The 26509-nt window shown below is 32.3% G+C and overlaps 1 protein-coding gene and 1 long non-coding RNA gene across 10 annotated transcripts; both read left to right on the top strand.

Annotated features, from left to right (window-relative positions):
• Positions 1 to 7375: 7375 nt before the first annotated feature.
• Positions 7376 to 13058, top strand: LOC114185942 (interactor of constitutive active ROPs 4). 9 transcript variants are annotated; one of them, XM_028073912.2, is made up of 5 exons: positions 7376 to 7505; positions 7685 to 7753; positions 9834 to 9914; positions 10929 to 11006; positions 11664 to 13058. In XM_028073912.2, exons 4-5 carry the CDS (start codon positions 10993 to 10995, stop codon positions 12793 to 12795), a joined length of 1146 nt encoding a protein of 381 aa, XP_027929713.1. In that variant the 5' UTR covers positions 7376 to 7505; positions 7685 to 7753; positions 9834 to 9914; positions 10929 to 10992; the 3' UTR covers positions 12796 to 13058. The 9 variants fall into 9 exon arrangements, with proteins under 9 accessions (XP_027929713.1, XP_027929716.1, XP_027929712.1 ...); XM_028073915.2 differs by having other exon boundaries at positions 10926 to 11006; XM_028073911.2 differs by having other exon boundaries at positions 7386 to 7505; positions 7601 to 7753.
• Positions 13059 to 20382: 7324 nt separating this feature from the next.
• On the top strand, positions 20383 to 22438 carry LOC146886374 (uncharacterized). Its single transcript, XR_014994842.1, has 2 exons — positions 20383 to 20833; positions 22016 to 22438. It is a non-coding gene; the product is annotated as an uncharacterized LOC146886374 (long non-coding RNA).
• Positions 22439 to 26509: the final 4071 nt, after the last annotated feature.

Raw genomic sequence — 26509 nt, 5'->3', positions numbered from 1 at the left:
TTAGGTCATTCTTGATGTCATATTTTTCAAAAACCTTCTTCATTAGAGGTGTTCAAGGCATGATCATTGGTTTGGTTCACAAATGATGTACCACGATCAAGTAGTGAAAGCAAAACATATTAGAATTAGGTTTAAATGTAGAATTGTATTACGATTTGAAAATAACTTTTAAAATTGTCTATTTTTATTTTTGGATATTTAAACTCTTGGGCACTTTGAAATTGTTGAACAATCAATGAAATTTCTTCTTTTGTTCATTTTTATCTGTATACTGACGTATGTTTTTTAGAGTTTTATAATTTTTTATGTAATTTAAATTTTCATTATTAAGGAAAAAATATATTGAATTATGAAATCATAAATATAGGTGAATAATAATAAATAATAAAATATTATTGAATTATGAAATTATAAATGTAGGTGGATAATAATAAATAATAAAATATTTTATTAAAGAATTATTTATACTAATGACATTTATAAATGTTGTAATATATTGTGAATTATGAAATTTTTAAGTGTCATTGTATTCATTGGATTTTCTTTTTAGTAAGTAAATAACAATATTTTTAACTGTCATTAATTACCTCATTAAAATGCCACTTTATACTATGTATAAAGTGATGTTTATTGTGGCGTTTCACTTCAGAACGTCATATTATACTTTGTAACGGTAGGAATTACGACATTTTCAAAAAATGTCACACACATAAATAACGACGTTTAAAAATATCGTAATATTCAAAAATAAATGCCACAACTTATGCAATATTTTGTAGTGTGATCCTAGTTACTTTCTTGTGTGATTTATTCACGATTGCAACGTGTTTTAGAACTTGAATTCACTATTTTGATACTGCTTGTTTGATTTCACTATTGAGATTATTTAGACCATTTTGGTTGATTATGCTACTTAACCAAACAACCTACCTTGTATAGTTTTCCATTACACCTTTCTTTGAGCTTTATTGACCTTATTTCTTGATATCACAAAGCCTTGAAATTGTAACAACCATGTGTTAACCCAATCTTTAAATTTTGAGAAACTTTGGAATTGTTTTGGGAATTCACTAAAAAGTTTAAATGTGGGGGAGATGTGTTAGTTTCATGGTAATGCATTGTAAGTAATTTGGAAAGTGGATTGAGAGAGAAAAAGAGAATAAAAAAATCTGAAAAATGGAACTGGATATGTAGTCTAAATTGAAAAGAAAATACAAGAAAATGACGAAAGAATTGGAAACAAAAAGGTGAAAGAAAAGAGTGAAGCAAGAGCTTACACTTATTCTTCCCGTCTTTTTCCCATTGTTCTCACTTCTCTCGCTTTGGACCTTTCTTTATCCTACCTTTACCTTGACCATGTTACAAGCCATATAAAAGTTCTTTTGATCTTGCTTTGCACTCTTTTCAAGTGGTGACAATTAGAGGCTTTTCAAGCCTATGGAAATGCTTGTTTTCATAAGGTACTAAGTGTAAATTTAAACCCTAAACACATGAGTGATTGAGTGAAACACACGTCGTGAGAAGTTGTCATTTTGGATCCTAAATATAAGTTGATTAAAACTCTTATTCATTGAATGTGTGAAACAATCTCTTGATTGGTTTGAGGGTTAGTGTAATCTTTTCTTGCTCACGAGTTTACTTATAGCTTTGTTGAAAAAGTGCTAACAATGTTCTTAGTTTTCATTGTTTTGTCCTAGTTTTTCTAGTTTTTTCTTGTATTTATTATTTTTGTGGCTTTAGTCCAATTTTTTAGTCATTTTTTTTTGTTCTTAATCTTTTGATTTTCAGTTCTTGATCTTGTTTTAGTGTTTGCATGTCTCTCTTGTGTCACAGGTTATTTAGTCCCTTATTTTTTTCCCCAAGTGTCCAAAAGTCTAAGTGTGGACATATTTGATAGCTCAATTTTCATTCTTAGCTCAATTTTACACAATTTATGAATTTTAGGAGTTGTGGTAAATATGGGTGAAGACACATGATTTTTCTATTGAAATGTAAACTTAGGATGCTTTGACCTTTGCAAACCGTTTCACTCATAAATTTTTCCCCATGTGTTCAATTAAGCCAAAGCTTGCTACATTGGATGAATTAAAAAGCTTTAATTGAAACACATGAACATAATTTTGGATAATTGAGTTGCTTGAAGTTAAAGTCTGAATATGAAAGGCATATTGCAAGGGGCAAAGAAGAATAAGTTTAGTTGAAGTGTTTCTTCTGTATTTCGTTGTAAATAGTAGTTTTTAGGGTAGAGTTTTGCTTATCTGACTTTTTAAATTGCGTTGAACTTGGAATATTCCAAAAGAAAAAAAATCAAGTTAGTTGGGTACGCTTAGGGATGGCAAAAAAATCCGCGCCTGCGGGTATCCGTAGATAAAATTCGCAACGGATAGTTGGTACCTGTAGATAATAGATATCCGTAGGTAGCGAGTAATTTAATACCCGTTTCTTAACGGGTCGGGGTCGGGTATCATACTACCTGTACCCGCGGGCCACCTATTAAGAAAATGAAATTACATATTTATCCTTGTTAGGTTATGAGATATTAGGTTGATGTTGAAGTTCATTTCTTTTTTAGGCTCATTGCTGCCGTCCAAGTGCTCTAGGATTTTCGAACAGGTAAACTCATGCTTCTTCTTTCATTTTCTCTCTTACACACTTAACATTTATCTCCAGATATTGTTCTTGCTCCCTCTACAACTTTGTTTTTACTCAACAACCCTTTTCGGGTATTATCCTTTTTGTTAACCCATTTTCCTTTCATTCTCTGCTCCTAGTTTTCTCGTGCTGAATCTTTCGAAGGCTGTCCTCCAATCCTTCAAATTTTGGGTGAAGCTTCAAAAGGGGTATGTTTTCTATCTCTTATTTTAGTTTTAGGTTAATACATGAACTTGAAATGCTCATTACTCCGATTATTTCTTATTGAATAAACTCAACTATCCAATTATTTTTTCCTATCTGGTTAAGGTTGTTTCTGGATCTGGGGAATTGAAAGATATACTTTTTAAAATTCGAAGTTGTGATAAGGGCTAAAAATTGACACCAATTAACCACCAAAAACAAGGCCATTAAAACTTGAAAATTTGTCTTCAAATGAAATTTTAAGACATAATTTTCTTTCTTTCTAAAGATATTAAAGCACCACACCAAAGAATATGACACTTAAATCAATATCAATATATAATGATAGAGAAAGGGCATGATTAAAAAATTGATTAAGAAATATATATTTTTATATTGAATTCACGTGAACCTTGCAGACAATATATATTTTATGGTATTCCTAATGATTAAGAAAACTTATGAATTCATGTGAACCTAGTTTTTTTACTGTTTCAATTCAAGTTCCATTCATCTTTTATGCATGAATGATGCTTTCAATTAGAAGTAAATGTCAAATCACATTTTCCATCACACTTAAGGCATGTAAAGTGGAAATTCATACTTTATTACTCATTCATATTTTATTTTACAAGCTCTTTGTATTTTTATAAAAGTTATTATTATAATAGAAGATACATTTGATCTCTGCAACATAAAAAACGTGAGTGATTCCAACTCTGATACATTTGATCTCTGTCACATGAATGATTATATTCAAAATTTAATTTTTTTGTGTTTTAATATTTATATAATGTCTAATCAAGACACATATATTGAATTTGATTGTGAAGGATGCTTTGTCCATAATTGCTAATGTTATTGAAAAGGTTAGAGACAGTGCTAATTTTTGGACAACTACACCTAAAAGAGAAGAGAAATTTATAGAGACATGTGATCAATTGAATATTCAATTCAAAAGAAAATTAGTTGTTAATTGCAGAACTAGGTGGAATTCTACATTTTTAATGCTTCAAGTAGCCATAGAATACAAGGAAGTATTTGATCGTTTATCACAACGATAGAGTCAATATAAAGCTTTGCCCAGTGCACATGATTGGCAAATGGCAAATGAAATTTGTCAAAAGTTGGAAATATTTTATGATGTGACACTCTTGTTTTCTGGTACTTCTTATCCAACTGCAAACATATTTTTTCCAAAGGTATGTCAAATTAAGTTGGCTTTGATGGAATGGCTTAACTCTTCCAATTATATTATTCATCAAATGGATGCATATATGGTTTTAAAGTTTGATAAGTATTGGGGTGTGATCAATGGAGTGATGGCTATAGGTATTGTGTTAGACCCCAAGTATAAAATTGATTTGTTGGATTATTTTTTCCCTCATATATATGGTGATCAATCTGATTGTGAAATTGAAAAGGTGAAGATTCTTTTTAAGGACTTGGTAAGAGAGTATGAAATGAACATGAAAGGTAAGAAGTTAGTTTCTTCATGTCAAAATCCAAACATAAATATATGCCAAAGTGTTGATGGAAGAAAAGATGCTTGGAGGAGAGATTTTGCAAAACATCAGATTGCAAAGAAAAGTGAACCATCAAATTATAAGTTGGAACTTGACTATTACTTGGAGGAACCAACATTACCTGATTCAGATGAAGAATTTGACATTTTAGTTTGGTGGAAGTAATGGGTTAAAATATCCAATTTTGCAAATGATTGTAAGAGATTTTCTAGCCATTCATATCTCAATAGTTGCTTCTGAGTCTTCTTTTAGTACTAGTGGTCGATTTCTTACTCCACATCGCAGTAGATTACACCTAGACACTTTAGAGGCATTGATGTGTGTTCTAGATTGGCTATGGACTGACATAGAAGGTAATTAAATTAGCATTTCAAATAACATATTTATATTCATTCAAATGATTGGCTATGACAAATGAATTGATTTTCCTTTTTAGGTTCTTCAAAATTGAAAGTGGACGAGATGAAGCTTAATACAATACTAGAGGAGATAATTGATGATGATGTTAGTAGTTTTATTTTTAATATTTTATTCTAATTTTACTAGTAATGTCATTATGTCATTTATTGATGACTTTATTTGTGTTTTATTTGCTTCAGGAATCAAATGGTCAACATGAAGATATTGGAGAGGAAACATAGATCTTAGACTGTTATTTTTAGAAGAATTATTTTCTAAATTTCTTATATTTGGGATGTATGTTTTAGGTACTATTAATTTGAATTTATGTTTTAACTTTTATTTAGTTGTTCATTAACTTCTATTTGGATGTACGCTTAAATGTTATTTTTTTCGCAATTTAATTTGGACCTCATTTAAAAACTAATAATTTTTTTAACCTGCGGTTGAAAAATATCCACGGATATTTTTTATGCGGGTATCCAACAGGTAATGGGGCGGGTAATAAGTACGATTTTTTCTTACGGTCGGGTAACGGGTAGACACTATCCGTACCCGACCCGTTGTCATCCCTAGGAACACTACCACCACCACACAATAGGCTCATTTATGGCATACAAGCAATGCACACCTTTTCAAAGTTAGATAGGTAATGTCATCTTATATTGTTTATAGTGTAGGTAGTACTTTTTAGAGAGACACACAAACCTTCATGGAGATACTCATTTTCTAAGTTTTTCCCGATGCAATGAATGTTCATCATTTTTCTTCCTTTAGCTATATATGCATTTTTCCTTTTTCGAGTAGTTTTGGTCAATCACGTTTTTCTCTCATTTTCACTTTTATATTGCTATTGTGATCATCATTTTCTTCCATGTTTCAAGGTTTGATCTTTGGTTTCTTCGGTTGTTGCTGCTTAATCACCATTTTAAAATCATTCCTTTTGATTTATATTTTTCTATTCAATTTATTCTTAAGTTTTATTTTTTGGTTTAGTTTTGTGATTTTACTCTGCTTTTTTGTCCTTTGCTCATTTCACATTTTATTTTAGTTCTTTATGTGTTTATTCTATCAATTTCTAAATGAATGTTTATTTATGCTAAATGAGCTATAATACAATATTAAGCTTCATGTGTTCTTGGTAATTTAAATAAATGTTCATTCTTCAACTCTTGTATCTTTTAAGGATAATATCGTGAAAGAGTTTTCAATTCCAAAACAAACAATATTTCAAATGTGATTATTGATCTTAACGATATTATATCATGTAAGATCAAACTAGTAATGATTTACACATAATGTTGTTAATTGTATGATTAGGTGGTAATTATGAGCATCAATGGACTTGTTTATGGGCTTATCCGGAAGCATAGCAGTATGGCCAAAATAGCGTTTAATAATTGAGTGTATGAGATATTGCTTCAAAGGATTGTCCGAGATGTTAATGTATACCAAATCTATTTCAGCATTCTTATAATACATTAATACATTAGTCTCCAAAACTTAAATAATTTATGATAAATCTAAAAGAAACTTTATATCTTTATCAAACTATTCTCGAACTCTACGGTATAATATATAATAAGGAAAATTATATTTTAATCCATTTTTTTTATCTATTTTTAACCTACTATTTTAATCACTATTAAATCATTTATTTTGATTCTTTTTAGTGATGTGATGTGATGATCTAATGATGATTGAAGTGATGGGTTAAAAGTGAGTAAAAAAAAGTGGGTTAAAATATTATCATATTGGCTTTCTTTCTTAATGGATAAAAATTATACCATTTGTTTATTTAGGAACAAAAATTTACACAAAGTTTGTAAAAAGATGAAGTCCACCAATCAAGTGGAAATTAAATTTCTTTCCACGGGTTGTTAGTAAGAATAAAACAAATGCACACATAATCATCCTAGATTTTTATATTTAACATAATTACTTATTGTAAAGTTATTAGGAATCTCGAGAGTTTAAAACTCAAGGCAGTTCATTAAAATTTGATTAACAATAAAGCTTAAAACATAACAATGTTTTTTATTCGTATGATGCTAATTTTAGTGTGACGTGACACTAGTTTTCATACATCTCAATTTTTAATCACAGAAAAAACAGCGTTCCGTTCGTGCCTAGTTGTTAATTAATCATTCAATAGAAACGTTGTTAATAAGTCACTAATACCACTACAGATAAATCCACACTGTTCTTGGATGATTCTGTGTCAGGCACGTGACAATTTGGTTTAGAGATTTCGTCCATTCATTCGTACACACATTACCCAAACGGAAAGCAAAATCTATTCTTCATATTCAACATTTCATTAATTAATTAAAATAACCTACGGTATGAAATTATCATTGTTATTTTTAATATTATTTGAATTGTTGTGAGTTTTGAAATGAAAGTGTGGTGGAGGTAGCGTTGGGAGAAAACAAGAGGAAAATGTTAAAAAAGTGGGAAAGGTTTTGAATTGTGGAGAAAGTGACAAAAAGACAAGAGCTGTTGTGTAAGTTAGATTTCCAAGAGGGCAAAACTCACAGCATTAAGACATTAATTATTGGAAACATTTTCCCCAAAATAACCCTTTTGTTTTGTACTCTTCCTCCTTCCCCCAACCAGTTTGAAAGTTGCACACTCATAAATACACACCACCTAGTGTCACGTTTCATAACAGCTTTAATTCAAACTTTCAAACCCCATTTTTCCTCTCTTCTTCTGCCTTTCTACGGCTTTTCTGCTTCTGGGGTATGTCTTTTTCACTTCATTACATCTTCTCACTTTTTCATTTTTTTTCAAATATATATGCATATGCAAATCACTTAAAGGGTTCCTCAACTTAGTGTGTTTAGTCTTTGTTGAGAGGCTTTTCTCTCTTACCATTTGTGGTGGAAGTTCACTCTCTCATCATCCTGAGATGCTTTCAGATCCTTCAACAGTGTTAGCTGATTCACACCATTGTTCTTCTCTAATTCCAATTATTTTCATCATCAAAGGTGAGCTTTTCACTCTGCTACAATCTATCAATAGTATTGCATATTTGTGTCATATTCCCTCAATGCTTTTTATAAAAATACAAATGAAAATCTATAGTGCAATTTGTTCTTTTTCACTCTTCTTTGCCTTCAACAAACATCAGCAATTTTCGCCCCAGCAACTGCACACGTGTGGTGTGTAATTTTTGTTCACTTTTTTTTCCTCAAAGGCTTTAACTTTCTACTTTTCTTCAGTTTTCTAGTGTTTTCTTGCCTACCAAACACTTAAATGAACGCACATTCGGAGATTCTTCACCATACTATCAAGATCTTATCCCTTGGATTGTTCCTCTGCTGCACTATGCAGTGGTTATTGACCCTTGTCTTTTGAATGCCTTTTCTTTATAGCATTAGTTTTTTTATCGGTCAAATCACTTCATTGGTATATCCTTTATAGAAAGCTTTTATGATGGCTAATAAATACTACTTTTAAATCTTTAGTTATTACTACATGGTGCCTTTTAAACTCGATTAAATACAGTAATTTATTATACTTAATAAATGCTACTTAAATATTTAATTATTACTATGCTTCCTATTAAACTTCAAAACGGAAACAATAATTTAGTAATCATTGATACTAGGTGGAATAAAAGTATCATCAGTATTTTTCAGATCTTTATGTCTGCAGGTGGGGTAATTTTTTTTTTTCACATACGATATTTTACTATATTGAGAACATTATTGAAGTTTATGTTTCATTTTTCTGTATTGTGTTTGTGTACCATTAACTGTTTTTAAAGTGGGATTCATTTTTCCACCATTTTCTTTATTAAATTTTGTATGACATTAGCTAAATTTGGTATATTCCTTAGTCTCACATTTCACGCGCAAGTAAGTGCGTGATAATTAAATCCGTGTGATTTGTCTTATGCTATGTTTGATAGCATGAGTTTCTTTTTCTCTGTAAATCCATTTGCTGAACATGGCGGTAGAGAATTTGTGTTGTGTTGGAGGGATTTGAGAAGAAAAGTAAAGAAAATGTGATTAGTATTAAGGACATTGAAGACCGTCTTGCTCTTCGGAGGAACCAAAACTTCCGAACAAATTGCTTTTATCTATGTAGTATTCCCTTGCATGTGTTGTTACTTTCTTCGTCTGAATATGTGCCATGTAGACATCATAAGTTTGTGAAAAGGTCATATTCTACTATACTCCTTATTACGTTATCTATTTGTTCTTATGCAAGATTTATAAGTTTAACAAAAAGGTTACTTTATGCTGTCTTTTGTAACTTTTGTCTAAATTTGTGAAAAAGGAACAACTGATAAAATTGATGCTATGTGAACTTCATAAATACACTTTTTTTTAAAGAAAATAAACTCTTGCTTGGAAACATTTAAGAAGTACAAATGTTTTGATGAAGTATTTATGTTATTCACATGTTTCATAACTTTTCACACCTTATACATCCATTGTAAAAGAATAGTTGGTCATAACAATTCACAGTTTTCATTGCATTGGTTCGAAAAAAAGTTGTAGTTGGCACATTATAGGCTAAAGGTAAATAAACTTTCACTTGTGATACAAGTTCAGTACTAGACTACAAGGATTTGAATATCTCTCTACATATGCATCATGGGGTAGTGGTGCCATTCCTTTTTATAATGTGGGGTCTTGAAGGGTTCGGTTTCCTAAAAGGGAGAGACAGTTTCAGAGAGAAAGGATATTCTACCATCTGATTATCTTTTTCATTATTGTGAAGTGTCACTTGAAGCAAAAATAATGAAAAAATAGTTAAACAGAAGATATTTATCAAATAACCGTGGGCTCCATCATTTCGTGCTTTTTTTTTTCTGATTTGTGATGGTCAGTCCCCACAGTTTTCAGAATGACACAAGATCTTGATACTGATTTTCCTTCAATAATTGTTTTACCTACTGTTATCTTCTTTCCCTTTCACCAACACTTTTTTCAAAAAGTTACATGGACTGTGTAACTTCTCAACTAATAATTTTTTTTTTCTTAACAAGGTTGTTTTTGAATTACAGTTATTCATCTTTGTTTTTGAGGATGAACTAACCTTTGATGCTGCTATTAGGCTCTCATCATTGCTAAGCTCCTGATTCAAAAAGAGACCCATGAACAACAAACCACTTTAGACTGCAGCTCAGAAGCCAAGGTAAAAAGCATTGATATGACTCTTTGAGTTGCACCTCTTTCAACTCCATTATACAACCACTTGAATGTTTGGTGGGCCTGGTGCAATTAATGGGGAAGTGAAATAGTTACTTCTTTGCTAGGAGTATCAGGTTGCTTATATATACATGGGGTCACATAAATTCTTTTTTGCCTTTCTTGGGGTGGTGGTTCTGTATTTGTCTCCGAATTTTAAACTGTGGACCATTGTCTGTATTAGGTTGCATTTACTCCGTTTGTGTTAAACATGCAACATTTACACATGCAGTATTTACAGCACTTGCTCGCTTTTGAACAAAGCAAAAAGCACTGAATAAAGTAGCCTCTGACCCTGCATGCTTTCTTGCTCTTGGGGTGGTATTAAAGGAATACTATTTTAGCATGTCATTGTTTGAACACAGGACCAGTGTGCAATGTGGGGGCTGCCTTAATCTTTTTTTCTTTTTTTTTTTATCTCCTCATGATATTTCCTTAAGGGTCATCTACCTTCCTAGTTTCTAGTGGAAGATAAATTTTGATATCTTAGGTTTAAATCAACTACCTTTTAGTTTAATAGTCACGGTTGTAGTGAGTTGGCTCCTTTATGATAACGTGGGTCAAGGCCATAAATGTGCATGGCCCTTGTGAGTTTCTCTGTCTTTCTATTTCTCTTACCTAATTATGGTTTGGAGGAGGATAAAAGCCTAACTTCTATTAAACTTGAAAGTGCTCCATTTACATAAACTTTCAGCTTAAGTGAAATCTCAACGAATGTTTTCTCATTGACATTTCTCTGCTGTTTAATATTTTACTAAAAGGTTCCATGCTCCTACTCCTTTACCCCTTTCTTTAATTATAAAAGGTGCATTGTTTTATTTTGTAGCAGTTTATTTATCTACATGGGCAGGTTCTGTCCACTTTCTTTGCAAATATAATTATGTATACTTCATGTTTGTGGTGTTTCTGGAGTGGATGTAGTTCACTGGATCATTTCAACTTGCATATTTTTGGTTAGCAGGTGAGACTTTTTGAGCAAAGAAAACTCTCGTTGTTCCATCATTTGCCATCTTCAAGCATATCAAATGCCAAGATCAAGGTGTGATAATCTAATGCAGTAGTATAATAGTCCACTGCTTTCATATACTTGTTTCTCTGCATTCACATTTTCCGATTGCTAATAAAGTTAATTTTATGTATTCTTTCTCTTTTTCTTGTTCATCAACCAAACAAAATGCAACCCATTCTTTGTGCTGCTTATAGTGGTACATTTGACAAATTCATATGTGGTTTTTCTAAGGTTTCAATTTTATTCATCTATTCATAAATTATAACAACTCACCATCTTCTCTTAGAATAAAATCTTTATGATTAATGGAAATGTATCATCTTCAATTATCAGTTAAAGTCAAATTGGTCAGTAAAGGTTTTTGAGCCCCCGGGTGATTCTTGCCACACTGATATTCAGAAACTCTGCCCATGCCATTCATGTTAAATACAATTATTCTTTAGCACCTGACCTCACAACCGAAGTTTTTAAGTGGAAAGTTTATAGACAATGTCTGTACATGATCAATGTATGGATGAAGGCTAAAATCCATTGTGAAGATTGTTGAAACGTGTGACTTGTTTTATATAGAATATTCTCATTTGATCATGTTACTAATGTGTCCCAGCAAATTACATACCAATTCTTTAGTTAACTTGTAGTTTCTTTCTATATATAGTTTTTTTATGAAGTTTTGTTTCCTACTAGGGGATCTGATTTGCCTCAAAGGCAGTCTCCACGAGGTCCTCATCAGCTTCGGACATCAAGTTCTGACTCTGATCCATTGCATCATCGGCTGATTGCTGACCGAAGTCCGAAGCTCGGAGACCGGCGGTCACCAAGAGGTACTCAGTCTGAGGCACTAAATCAAAAGAAGCTAGGAACTCGCATCGCGGATTTGGAATCTCAGCTTGGTCAAGCACAAGAAGAGTTAAAAGTTTTGAAGGATCAGCTAGTTTCTGCTGAAGCTGCAAAGAAAGAAGCTCAAGATGAGCTAGTAAAGAAAGCTGTGCAATCAGTAGTTCCTGTGGTTGAGAAGTTCCAAGAGAAGTGCACTTCCAAGAATGATCAAGAGTCAAACAAAACTGAAACCAAACCCCAAGATATTATTATACCAGATGACAACCAACACGAGACTGATGTGTTTGAAGTTCCAATTGAGAAGTTGACAATTAAATTTGACAAACCTGCAGATCAGTCAGAAAAGGAAACTCTGGCGTTTGAAGACTCAAATGCACCAGCAATATCAATGAAGGAAAAGCCTTCTGTGGAGGAACATGAACTGTCACTGAAGATTGGTGAAATTGCATTGCTGAAATCCAGTTTGGAAGAGAAAGAGAAGGAGTTAGAGTCCATTACTAATGAGAAAGAAGATCTGAAGAAGAAACTGGATGAAGCAGTTTCAAAAGTTTCAACTGCTGAATCCAAGGAAGAAGGAATGTCCTTGGTGTTGGACCGACTAAGAGAAGAGTTGGAAGCAAGTAAAGGCAATGCAGAGAAGTTGAATGGAAAGTTAAAATGTGTGGAAGCAGAAAAAGAAGGATTAGAAGCAGAGATGAAGAAGCTAAGGGTGCAAACTGAGCAATGGAGAAAAGCAGCAGATGCTGCAGCTGCAGTGCTTGCTGGGGGTGTTGATATGACTGCTAGAATTCCTGAAAGGTGTGGTTCCATGGATAAGCACTTTGGTGGAACGTTTGAGACACCTGGTGGTAGGTACAGTGGTTATGTGGGGTCTCCTGGTAATGCTGATGACTTGGATGATGGTTTTGGAGGTGGAAAGAGGAAGGGTTCTGGGATTAGAATGTTTGGTGATTTATGGAAAAAGAAGAGTCAAAAGTGATTTCTGGTTTATATCCAATGAGTGAATTTACTAGTACTTTTTAACTAAGCTATGTTTTTTATGGTAGCAGAAACTGCAAATACAGTTGCTTACTGCTTTGCAGCTTCTGCCATCCCTAGTCATTTCTGGTATTATCAGGCCATTAATTGTGTAGTGTTACCGTTGCATGATCTGTGCAAGGTAGCAGTCATTTGAACTTATGAACTTTTTTGAACGCATGTTTCACTTCTCCTAAGCTTTGATGAAGGCACTTTTACTTTAAATGCCTGTTTTTAGGCATCTTATCCAGCCTACACTACTTCGGAGTGATGTCTACAATGAGATGCCTCATTTCTTGTTAATATCATTTATAATATTGTTTGCAGTGAGCAAAATAAGAACTCAATTTTTTGGAAGCAAAGTTGCTTATGAACAGATGAAAATAATATCCACTAAGGGACATTTCAAAGAAATGAAAATAATCCCTTTTATTAACTTTGAGAAGTCACGATTGCTGAAACATCTTGACCACCTTATTTACTAACCCAAACTGTCTACAGACTAGTGACAATTTTCAAGGGATTTTGAGGAAAGGAAAATATATTTATTTCGTAAATCTTAATTGATTAAAATAAAATAAAAATAATCAATTATTAAAGTAATATTAAATTTAATCTGTATATTCATATTGAACCATAAAATACATTAAAATAGATCTAATCAAAGCGGTGTTGTTAATATTTTTAAAAGTTTATATTAGTAACGTTGATGGACAAATTGGAAATATTTTGTATTTGGAATGTAAAATGTTAAATAAAATCATCTTTAAATAATATTAGACTTTTTTCTGTAGACTCTTTTATTGTTCAAGTACAATTTTTTCACGAAAGAATAAATTATTGTCATGTTTTTTCTAATTTTTCAAATTGTTTGTGACTGAAATTATATTTTTTTGGAATAAATTCTTAATAACATGCTTTTAGTTTTATAGATTTATATATTCATTTATAGTAAAAAAATACAATTGTTAACAAACTCGTTTGAATATAAATTTGAAAAAAAATATTTAACTAACATTTATGAATTAATTGAGAACAAAAAGTTTGAAGAATGATTATAATAAATAAGATAATATAAATATATTATAATTATAGTAATAGAAAAATTATCATAATAAAATATTGTAATTATTGTCTTTTGTAACATTTAATCAATAAAAACTAATTAAAGGAAACATCACAGGATAACATAATAGCGTGGTCTTGGAGCACAAACACGGCTCCTTACAATATTCAAGGTACACGACGATGCCAAAACAAAACGAGATACAATTCAACAACAATCAAATAGAAATTAAAAGGAGCGAGCTAAAACATGGGCCATAGCCCTACAATAAAGCCCAAAGCAGTAGAATCCAGCCCAGGTGGGCTACGCAGCAGAACCGTCACCTCCCTGTTGACCACAGGTGTTTCTCGCATCTGCTCACATCAATAAATTGATGATCATCGCAAAAAGAGAAAACCACACATACAGAAAACAACAGAAGAGTAAGCTAGAGAGAAAATGATTTATCATGCAATTATATATATCTACATTCGCAGTCAAATATGCATACATCATCCAATCATGTTATGACCTTCCAAACAATACACTAAGACTCACACGTGACTCATCCGGATACATATAATTTAGTCGGATTTAACAGATGCTTGCACTTGTGGTGGATTCCTTGCTCTACTTATCTACTCACCCCCGAGCTAAGTGTTACAATGTCTCATCCCTCACACAAGGTTAGCCCTTAATGGATTTCAGGCCTCCTGCTACTCTCACCACAAGAGTCAGTCCGCTCTGTGTGAGACTAACTGATTCCTTAGAGTATCAGGATGCAACCTTACGTTGAGCTCCCACTAACAGGGGTCATGGAATTACGTCCCGACCAACTGAGGTACCACCATGGGGTCTCACCTAGAGACTCGTAGAATTATGTCCTAACCACATACCAAACACCTTCCACCAACCAAGTAATACTTATCATGCATATAAATCTCATGCCAACCTTTTATAACCAATCCTCATTCATATTCCAGATTAAATCCATACTCACTCATCATTCTCAATCCACGAATATAGAATTGTGTCTCATACCAAAACCATGCCACCTTAATCACCAACCATCCCATTTGTTTTACATACCAAGATCACACTAACACGTCAATCCAATTCAAACCACAAGTATCCCATGCATATCACAAGCCTCATACTTTAAATAAAGTAAATCAATCAATCAAACAATCCATAACAATCAGGTGAAGAAAACAACGTGGCCTGCAGCGGATCTCGCTCAAGCCAGAAGTCCTCGCTCAAGCGAGAGGAGACCCCTCGCTCAAGCTACAACCTCTCGCTTAGGTGAGATTGCGTCAGAGGCCCTAGGAGGTTTTTTGCACACTCGCTTAGGCGAGCCCTCCTCGCTTGAGCGAGACCAACCCTCGTCCAAAGTTGGGCTTCCTCGCCTGGGCTAAGACTGCAGCAGCATACCCAGGCTCCCATGCGTTCTCGCTTAGGTGAGCGTCTCTCGCCTGAGCGAGATAGTGCCTCACTCAAAACCAGAGCTCTCCGCCTAAGCGAGAGTTTGAGTTTAACCCTGGCCTGCTTCTACAAGTCGTGCCTGGGCGAGTCAGTCTTGCTTGGGCGAGAGCAACAGATCTCACCATTGTTCTCTTGCAACAGTCACATTTTTCGCACCCAAACAGCAATACAAAGCACTTCACATGTTCATAGTAACATATAGCCCATACAACACCAAACATAATCAAAAATAGGCCAAAAATCATTTAAAACCCAAAACCCTAACTTCCCTTACTTAGAAAGTGTTAGCTAAGAGCTTCGACACCCGACAGTATAACCCAACAGCTCTAAGAGCAGATTCGAAAGCTGAAAAACAGTGGAACAGTTTTAAAACGAGCTCACTCAGACAACATTTCAGTTGGAAACATAAGGGGTTGGCTGAATGGAGGAGTACAAATTGAAAATGACTTACGTGGAGCAAGAGGGCGGGATTGAGCTGACTTGAAGAGGACCAAGTGTTAAACCCTAGCAGAGCCTTTTGTAAGGAAAATAAAGTGGTTGAGAATGAGCTGTTTGCAAGTGAGTGCAGAATGGGGTCTTGGCTGCTTTAGGGGCCTTGGCACCCTATGGGACAGCCATTAGGCCCATCTGCTTAGGATAAGCCCTTAAACATGGGGCAGAAAAGAAATAGAAATATTGTGTAACGACGACATATTGAGATTCCAGGGCAGAGTGTGTGTGCCTGATGATGTGGAGGTGAAAAGGTTGATCCTTGAGGAAGGGCATAAGAGTCGTCTTAGTCTGCATCCCGGCATCACTAAGATGTACCAGGACCTCAAAGAAGCTTTCTGGTGGCAAGGGATGAAGAAGGATGTGGCACAGTTCGTGTATGCCTGCCTGACTTGTCAGAAGGCAAAGGTAGAGCACCAAAGACCCGGCTGGATGATACAACCCTTGGAGATACCAGTGTGGAAATGGGATAGCATCTCGATGGACTTTGTGACCCATTTGCCACGCACGTTTAGAGGGCATGACACCATTTGGGTCATAGTGGACCGACTGACCAAGAGTGCGCATTTCTTAGCAATGAACCTGAAGATGTCTATGGTTAAGTTGGCTCAGTTGTACATCAAGGAAATTGTGAGATTGCATGGGGTGCCTTCGAGAATTGTATCAGATAGAGATCCACGGTTCACATCGCGGTTTTGGCAAACCTTGCAAGGGGCCTTGGGAAGCAAACTCACGATGAGTTCAGTTTATCATCCTCAGACAGATGGTCAGTCTGAGAGAACTATCCAGTCGCTTGAAGACTTGCTGCGAATGTGCATACTAGATCATTTGGGTGCTTGGGATGAAGTGTTACCATTGATTGAGTTCACCTACAACAATAGTTTCCATGCAAGCATAGGGATGGCACCGTATGAGGCTCTTTATGGTCGGTGGTGCAGGACTCCCTTGTATTGGTATCAGGACGGGGAGGCAGTATTAGTTGGGCCAGAATTATTGGAACAGACCACTGAGAAGGTGAGGTTGGTGAGGAATAGGTTGCAGGCTTCACAGAGCAGACAAAAGGCGTATGCAGACCGCAAGAGGAGACCCTTGGAATTCGAGGCAGGAGATCACGTGTTCTTGAGGGTGACCCGAACCACTGGTGTGGGAAGGGCTCTCCGTTCAAGAAAGCTTTCTCCTAAGTTCCTTGGCCCCTATCAGATCTCGAGGAGGATTGGACCAGTGGCTTATGAGATAGCTTTGCCCCCTCAATTGGCAAATCTTCACCTGGTGTTCTACGTGTCGCAATTGAGGAAGTATGTGTTTGATGTGGCCCATGTGTTGGAAGTTAAGGATATACAGATCAGGGAGGACCTCACTGTAGAAGTGTCACCTATTACTCTAGAGGATAGCAAGGTGGAAGAACGCATAGGAAAAATAGTTAGACTGGTTAAGGTCATCTGGGATCGGAGGGCAGATGACTCTACTTGGGAGTTGGAGGAGGATATGAGGAAATCACACTCGCACCTTTTTACTTGGTAAGTTTTATTTTCGAGGGCGAAAATTTTCTTGTTGGGGAGAATGTAATGCCCATTAATTTTATTATTCTTTTTTGCCAAGTCCTTAAGGGGCTGCCCCAAGGTTGGTTGGGCCTAGGGCTGGCCCAAGAAGGGGGGGACCATACCCTAAGTCTACCCTAACGCACTCTTCCCTTCTCACTTTCAGAAACAATCGCCTTACTCTCCTTTCCTCACCAAATCAATGCTCTACTAGGTTTGATCTCCAGCCTCCGTCGAGTTCGCTCAAGCTCATTTTGCTCAACGTAAGTTACCCTTCATCTCAGACCATCCCTTCTTTGGCATGATTTTCGTATTTTCCTAACTAGGGTTCTGTAGTGAGCTCATCGTAGGTTCTGTTCCGCCACTTTTCCAGAGTCTAAGTCTCTTCTCGGAGCTGTTGCGCTCTATGTTTGCTTGCCAAAATTCCGTGTTAACCCCTTTCCAGGTAAGGGAAGCTAGGACCCTCGTTTTCTTGTGTTTTCCTGTTACTTGCTGTTAGTTCGTGTTTGTATAACTTGGTTGTCGTTGTATCTGATCCGGGTTATGTGAAAGCATGTTTTTTTTCGTGTTTGTGGCTACTAAACGAGAAAACAGTGGCGAGTGTTGGTTTTCTCGCCCAAGCGAGCTAGACTCGCCTAAGCGAGATTTTCAGGTGCTCCCCCAAAATCTGCCACTCGAATTGTCGCCTAGGCGACTTGTGATCTTTTTGAGCGAGGGGTGCTCTCGCCTAGGCAAGAAGGGGCTCGCCTGAGCGAGACCCCGCAGAGCCCCCTGTTCCTTCGTCGCACCCTCGCCTAGGCGAGCTAGGATTCGTCTGAGCGAGAGGATCCCTCTCGCCTGAGCGAGCCCTGTTAGCTTGGGCGAGGTAGCGGGCATGTTTTGATGTTGTTGTTAAATGGTTCCCTGGTGTGTGGCTTGCATATTTGACCCAAATGCTTTACTAGAAGGGTTGTGTGATGATGGCATGATTAATGTGTACATTTGAAATGGAAATGGCATGTGGTTGATGGAATATGAATGAGAAAACATGAGTTGGATGATTTGTTGATTATACATGATATTTATGTTTTGGGAAATTATTGATTTGTGGGTGGATTATGTTTAAAGTATAGGTAGGGCATAATTCCATGACTCTTGTAGTGAGGGATCTTGGTGGCGCCTCACCGGTTGGACGTAATTCCATGGACCCTTAAGGGGAGTCCCTGGTGGTGCCTCGAGGAAAAGGACGTAATTCCATGGGGGGTCGTGGTGGTGCCTCAGATATGGATCCGGATAGTCAAGTCTTATAGTTTTGAAGGGGTTTTGATATATCATGTGTGGGTTCCCGTCATTTATGCTCGATTCTATGATTGAATGATAATTATTATAATGTATGAGTCTTGTGCACTAGCTTACCCTTTTACTTCTTTGTATGGTTGTGTGTGTGGTCTTCCTCCTTTGCAATGATCATCAATTCTATTGATGTGAGCAGATGTGAGAAACCGAGGCAGTGGTAATGGCGATGGAGATGCTACAGCGTGATGGTCATGGACGGGTATGGGCTCACTATGGAGCCCTCAGCTGAAAAAGTTATTGTCTAGATTTACCTTTCTGTACAAGAACCAGTGTTGTTGTGTTTCATGTTATTTTAGGGTTAGGCAGTGTTGTGCCTCCTTCTTTTGTTATGGATATGTTGGGGTACAGTGTACGCCATACCCCGTCTTTCCGCACTCTTTGAATATTTAATATATGTGACGTTTATTTAAATTGATTTTATTTATTTATTTGGGACGTTACAAAAACTAAATTAAGAATTTATCACTTTCTTAATAAATCATACAAATAGAAGGAAACCAAATAGAAACTTTTGAAAAACTCATTTAAAAACAAAAAATAAAATTTACATGAAAATATGTGATGTGGCGACAGATAAAGAGATAAACATTAAATATTAAATAAAAGTCATCATTAATATAATATAAATAAATATTTATTAAATTTCATTTTTATGTATAAACATTTACATTAGTATCTCATTCATAATGTTTATTAATAACTTTAAATATTGAATAAAAGTCATGATTTTTATATAATTTAAATTATACAAGCTTCTTATTAAAATTATAAATCAAAACATATTTTCCTCTAATTTATCAATTGTAATTTATATTTTTAATTTATTACACATGTAATCCTAGTATTAAATGTAAACTTTTTAGTTAAATATCATTAAAGTAGTATATGATGAGAAGAATTTTTAGTACGTATTGATAATTTGTACGGTTTTACTACAAATTAATTATGATATTTTAGAATTATTAATATTTTTATAACTAGCAAATAGCGGTTAGTTGTATATCAAAAATAGATTACATTTTTTAGGATCATTTTATAAGTTTTAAGTAGAATACGATAATTCTTTATACATGATTGTTTTTAGAGTAAAAAAAAATATCATTTTTGTTATATAGAAATTTTATTTTATTTAGGTCATAACTAATGTGATTTTATTTTTCTTTCAAAGTTGTTCATCAAAATACTTATTTTAAATTGTTTTAATTGGTTATAAATGGTGTCCTGAATTCAAATTCATGCTTAATTGACATGATTATAAATTATAATTGATGAAATATCTTATTCTATAAAGATTACACTTTTTTATACAAAAATTGTTATTATATTTTGAAAGATATGTTCGTTTAGGGAAATTTAAATATATTTTTATTCATAACGTATATGAACTAGTCAAATGTAAAAATTATGATTAGAAATTCTCCACGAGATATAACAAGATCGAAGATGGATGGAAGAATTTTCGTAGTTCTAATTGCTTCGAATAAGATTGTCAAATCATGTTGGAACATGATAATATTAGACATATTAAAAACATTAAAGTTTTATATATTTAAGTACTATATTATTTTACAATATTTTCTAATTTGTAATATCATTGTTATTTATTGCACGGTACAAAAAACTACTACACTCGCAGAATTCACATCTTGGTTTCCTGTGACATTGTTGTTTGGGATCCAAGTGTGAGTCTAAGTCCCACATTGATTATCAAAATTGAGAAAGTAAAGCATCATATAAGGATCAAGGTCCATAAACCCATTGTCTTAAGGTTTTGGGTTGAGAGTAGTGTCAGTGTCTTATATGGTTAGATTGTGATCTCATTGCTTTTCTACCTCCCCACTCATCTTCTTCTTTGTTTACTCATATTTACTCACAGATGACGCTACCAACGAGAGGAAGAAGCAGCTACGTCGTTACCTCTGCTATGCACGCCTCGCGTTCTCACTGCAACCAGGCAGAATCACACTTGCCGCCAACTTGTAACCACTGTCGGAACCTCTCCAGGGCCGCTCTACGTCGTCATGATTTCCATTGGAGTCATCGTCGCGGCGGCACATCCCTGTAATCGTCTGAAGATCATGCTCTAAGCTCCCTCTGTTGGCATCGTTGAGGTATTTCACACTTTCCCCTCTTCTTCTGTTTCATAATTTGGATTTCGTTTTGAATGTTAGTGGTAGTTTGTTTTGGGTTATGAGCTATTGAAGCCGATTTGAATTGATGGGGCTACTGATTAGTTTGGAGTGTGCATTTAAATTGCTTTTGTTGAAAATTTGTATGATCTAAATGCACACTTTATGATTTTGTGCAAATTGATTCTGTTTGGGTTTTAAATGCACGGCGAGGTTGATGTTCTGATTTTGTGAGGAAGCTCCGACATGTCGGACTCTCTTCTCTGAATCAGACACGGTCCAGTTATCAGACGTGGTAACAAGACATGGCCGTTTCTTTAAATCCAATCTAGTTTTCGAAAGTGACATAACTGCTCGAAGCTTTGCAAAGAGAAATAAGATTGCAGAGAAAGGGAAATAGAAAGAAAGAGAGAGTTTTTGATGAAAATACTTTCAAAATTATATTAGATATGGAAGTATTGAAAAATAAACTAAACTTTTACTTAAGAAACATAAATAAATTTTAAATTATATTTTACAATAACGATATTAAAATTAAAAATATTAAATAATATTAAATAATCAATAATTTAATATTTTTTAAAAGTATATAATATATTATATTATAATTAATTTTAATTTGTGACATTTTTTATTTTTTATGTTTAAATAAATTAATTTCTATTACATTAATTTATGTGATTATATAATTAATATATTTTACTATATATATTTCTATTACTAAAGTTTTTTTTATTAGATTTTGTTTTTTTTCTTATAATTGTTTATAAGATTATGAAGTATAGTTGGTAGAATGCTTTTCATATAAATATTAATCTTCGGTTATTTAGATTTTGATTCGTAATTGTTATATATAAACTTTTACTATAGAAGTTATTTTTTTTTAGACTTTTTTTTTATATTAATCTTCGGTTTTTTTATAAATATAGACTTTTGTTTTTGATATATTAATCTTCGATTTTTTTTATAATTATTTATCTTAATTTCTATTAGATCATGAAGTATAATTATAATTGGTAATATATATATATATATATATATATATATATATATATATATATATATTGCCCTGTCATTGTCTTACACTTTTTTAATTTAGATGTATTCTGTGTTCGTGTTTGTGTGGTATCCTTATCTGTTTCCATGTCTGAGTGTGGTGTCCAGGTTGGTGCTGGTGTCTCTGTTGGAGGTGATTATTGTGAATGAATTTACAAAGAAGGTTTCTTGTGTCGCGACGTAATGGCTGTCATGAATATTGCGTTTTCTCATTTAAGTAAATGAGTGATTCTAGTCTGAGTGTGTATAAATTTATTGGTTCAATTAGGGTTTAATGGTCGTATCCATGTCATGGCATCCTTTATATTCACTCTTATGTGTGGGAATGTCAGGTGCATTTTATGAATGGTTCTTCTGCATACGAGGATGTTCTAATGCCTTAGACTTTCCTTGTTAAGAAGGGCTTATGCGTTTTTCTTTTTAGATAGACATATAACCATTAAGAAAATGTGGGTGCATACTTTTAAACCATTGCAACAAGGTCTGACTTACTTGGATTTGACATTTGATATAGAATTACATTATATAACATCACCTTCTGTGCATGATTGGTTTTTATTTTGATTCAAATAACTAGTATGAGACCCGTACGGGTAGAGATGACAAATAAACTTGTTCTCGTGGGTATTGTCTGAATCCGTCTCTGTTTTGACGAGAAATCCCCGTATTGACTGGGTATGGATATGAGTATGGGAAATCTCCGACTTTTTCAAAATTGGGTATGGAAATGGGTACGGGATGTATATATCCCCGCCATATACCCGTCCCCGCCATATCTTTGTCCATGTTTAAATTATTAAAATATTCACAATTAATTAAGTAATTATATATATATATATATATATATATATATATATATATTATTTCTTCTAATTAGTTGCTTTGTCATGAAATTCATTTGCATCTCCGATATATCTTTCATCTTATCATAACATTTATGTAATTATGTTAAAATGATGTATGTCAATTAAAAAATTGTTATGCCTCACATTTGAATATTTTTATAATTTTTTAATATTTTTCTTTATTATATATTTTCCTTTCAATGAGAATATGTTTAATACTCTCAAATTAATGTAATATAAAAAAAATTATTTACTTATTATTATTATTATTATTGATTTTTGTTTAAGTTGAAGAACACTTTTGTTTCGTTAAAATAATTTTCGTTATTTTTCAACCATTGAGTATGTATGTTGATATTTGAAAATTTTCTTAGATCTTTAAGGTATTTTTCATCTTATTATACCCTTGATTATACATTTGATTTTCTTTGTGCGATTTCTTTCAATAGTCTCTCAAATTATTTATTTCTTAGACACACATTTGTAAACTTTTAACATTTTTTTATTGTTTATTTTCATCATGTAAAATAATATTTTGATATATTCTATATAATTATTTTTTATTTTCTAACTCATTATCAATCATATTGTAATTTTGTCACATTAATTATATAAATAACTTTTATTTACTATAATATAAAAATTTAATGTAATTGCCATGAATATTTTTTTTCACTATCTAACATATATTGGACTTCAAAAGATACAAAATCTAAGTTAAAATTTTATTATTATGTTTATTATTTGTTCTTTGTGTCATTTTGATGAGTGATGTAGTATAACTTGTAGGTTAAATTATGTCTTTGGTCTCCACTTTCGTAGCAAAATATCAATTTGGTCCCTTTATTTTTTTTATCTCAATTTGGTCCCTATTTTGAAAAGTTTGATGAAATCAAGTTTTTCGGTTAGTGGTGTTGTAACAACGTCAAATGGGGTGTCACGTGTCAATTTCTGGATTTTTTGAATTTTTTTCTTTTGATTTTTTTTTAATTTCTAAAAAAATTAAAAAATTTGTCACGTGTCAAGCTGACATTGTGCCACATGGTAGTAACAATGCCACATGTCATTATTATGCCAGGTGTCATTTTCTCATTCTCAATTTGGTCTCTGTATTTTAATTTTTGTCTCAATTTAGTCCAAATTTTTGTAAAAATTGGGCAATTTCGTCCCCCTCCAAATTAAAAAAAAAATAACTTTTGTATAAATATTATACAAATATTTTTATTAAATTTGATGTTTTTATTCAAGTTGATATTTTTATTATATATTTTCAACAAAACTAAGTTTATTTAAATTTGTTTCACATTCAATATTACTTAAAATATTTTTCAAATTTTTAATTTATTTGTTTTTTATTGTTACATAAACTAGTTAATTTTTTTAAATTTATATAATTGTTATTTTTACACCAACTAAAACATTTGTATAGAAATTATTGAATTTTACACATTTTAAAAATATGCAATTATTTAAAATATAAATTCAAATAAAAAACAATATTAAAGTATGATGTAATAAAATATCAATACAATTTATGATTTTTTTTTTGTTATTAGCATTATTTTCTATTAAAAAAATTTTAAATAAAGTTTAATGTAAAATATAAATTAAAATAAACTTAATCTTGTTAAAAATATTTAGTTGAAATATTAATTTTGATAGAAATATTTGTGTACATTTATATATAAATTAAATTTGGTTTTAATTTAGAGAGGACAAAATTGTACAATTTTTACAAAAATTAAAATACTGGGACCAGATTGAGAATAAGGAAATGAAATGACACCTGATATAATAGTGACACGTGGCACGATGTCAGCTTGACACGTGGCAAATTTTTAATTTTTTTTAAAAAAATTAAAAAATAAATAAATAAATTAAAAAAAAAATACAAAAAATCCATAAACTAATATGTGGCACTCCATTTAACACCGTTATTACACCACTACCGGAAAGGACTTGATTGCATCAAACTTTCCAACATAGGGACCAAATTGAGATAAAAAAATAAAATAAAAGGACCAAATTGATATTTTGCTACGAAAATGAGAACCAAATGTATAATTTAACCTAACTTTTATTAGTGTATAAAAAAGAGATTCATTAGAATTTAAAAAATTGAAGTAAAAAAATATTTAAAATATATTTTAATTTGAATATTTGTTTTCCTTTTATATATTTTTTTAATTTTATCAACTAAGTTTCATTAATGTTTGTAGTTTGCAAATTTAATAAATGATTTGGTTCTCATGAAATTTTATTTGGTATTCTAATATAAAATGTAAACAATTATAATTTATTTCAAAGTATTTGATATGAAAGAAACAATCATCCTCATAATACTGAATATTTGATAATATTATGTTTCCTTTATCGTAATTTTTTTTCTTTTATAAAAATTAATATTGAAGTAATTAGAAAACGGGTACGGGTATGGGTACGAGATTATACCCATTACCCGGTGGGGATGGGGATGGCAAAAAAGTTTGATACCCGTTGGGTTTGGGTATGGTAATGGGGATGAATTTTTTTTATGGGGATTGGTATGGGATAGTAAAATCCGTCCCCGCCCCGCCCCGTTGTCATCCGTACGTACGGGTCATTTTTTTGTTATTGTTTTTTCTTATTTGATTAATTGTTTTTAATAATTATTGTTATATTTAAATAAATTATTTGTTTATTTAATTAATATAATTATTGTTATATTAATAATAATAATAATAATAATAAATTATACTAATAATAATATTAATAATAATGATAAGATTAAAAAATAATAATCAAATATGAATTTATTTGTTTTAAATCATAAAACTCACTAATTGATTAATAATGTGTAGTAAAACAATAACGTTACATTGTTAAAATTTACAATTGTAGTTTTAAGTTATATATTATATTAAAATAAAATATACATGTAAAGTCGTTTTTAAAATAAAATGTAGATAGATTGTGTAATATATGGTCTCATAGTATAACATGACATTTGTTAAAATTTTTAAATAAAAACATGTAGAAACAATACATGTTTATTATATTAGAATTAAATATGTATGTATTGTTGTTAAAGTAAAATATAGACATATTGTGTAATATGGTCCCGTACAGGATAGATACATCATAATATTGACATTAAGAAAGTAGTTGCCAAATACAAAATTTAAGTTAAAAGTTTAACTCTCATCTCAATTCAGAGTAGCGACTTATAAAAATAGGTAAAGTAATAATAATAATAATAATAATAATAATAATAATAATAATAATAATATCAATGTTAATCCTAATAGTAATAATAATAATAATGTTAATGTCAATGTTAATGCTAATAATAATAATAATAATACTAACATTATTACTACCAATAATAATAATGTTACTAATACTACTACTAATATTAATTTAAATAATATATGATCATTTAGAAAATATGCACGTAATCAAAATGTATATGTATGGGCCATTAATTAAAATTGATTTTAAAATTTTCAAATCAAAACACATGTAGATAAAACACATGTATATTATATTAAAATGAAATGTATATGTATGAGTCATTATTTAAGTAAGATGTATGCATATTATGTATTATGGTTCTGTACAAAATAAATACAACATGAAATTGATGTTAAATTTTTTAAATAAAAACACAATGTATATTATATTAAAATGCGTATGGATGGATCGTTATTAAAGTAAAATGTAGGCATACTATGTAACAAGGTCTCTACAAAATAAATACAACATGAAATGGATGTTA

This window comes from Vigna unguiculata, chromosome 5 (genome assembly GCF_037176805.1).
Source record: "Vigna unguiculata cultivar grain cowpea cultivar isolate G323 ecotype 2 chromosome 5, ASM3717680v1, whole genome shotgun sequence".
NCBI lineage: Eukaryota > Viridiplantae > Streptophyta > Magnoliopsida > Fabales > Fabaceae > Vigna > Vigna unguiculata.
This window is presented reverse-complemented; position numbering and strand designations above follow the sequence as displayed.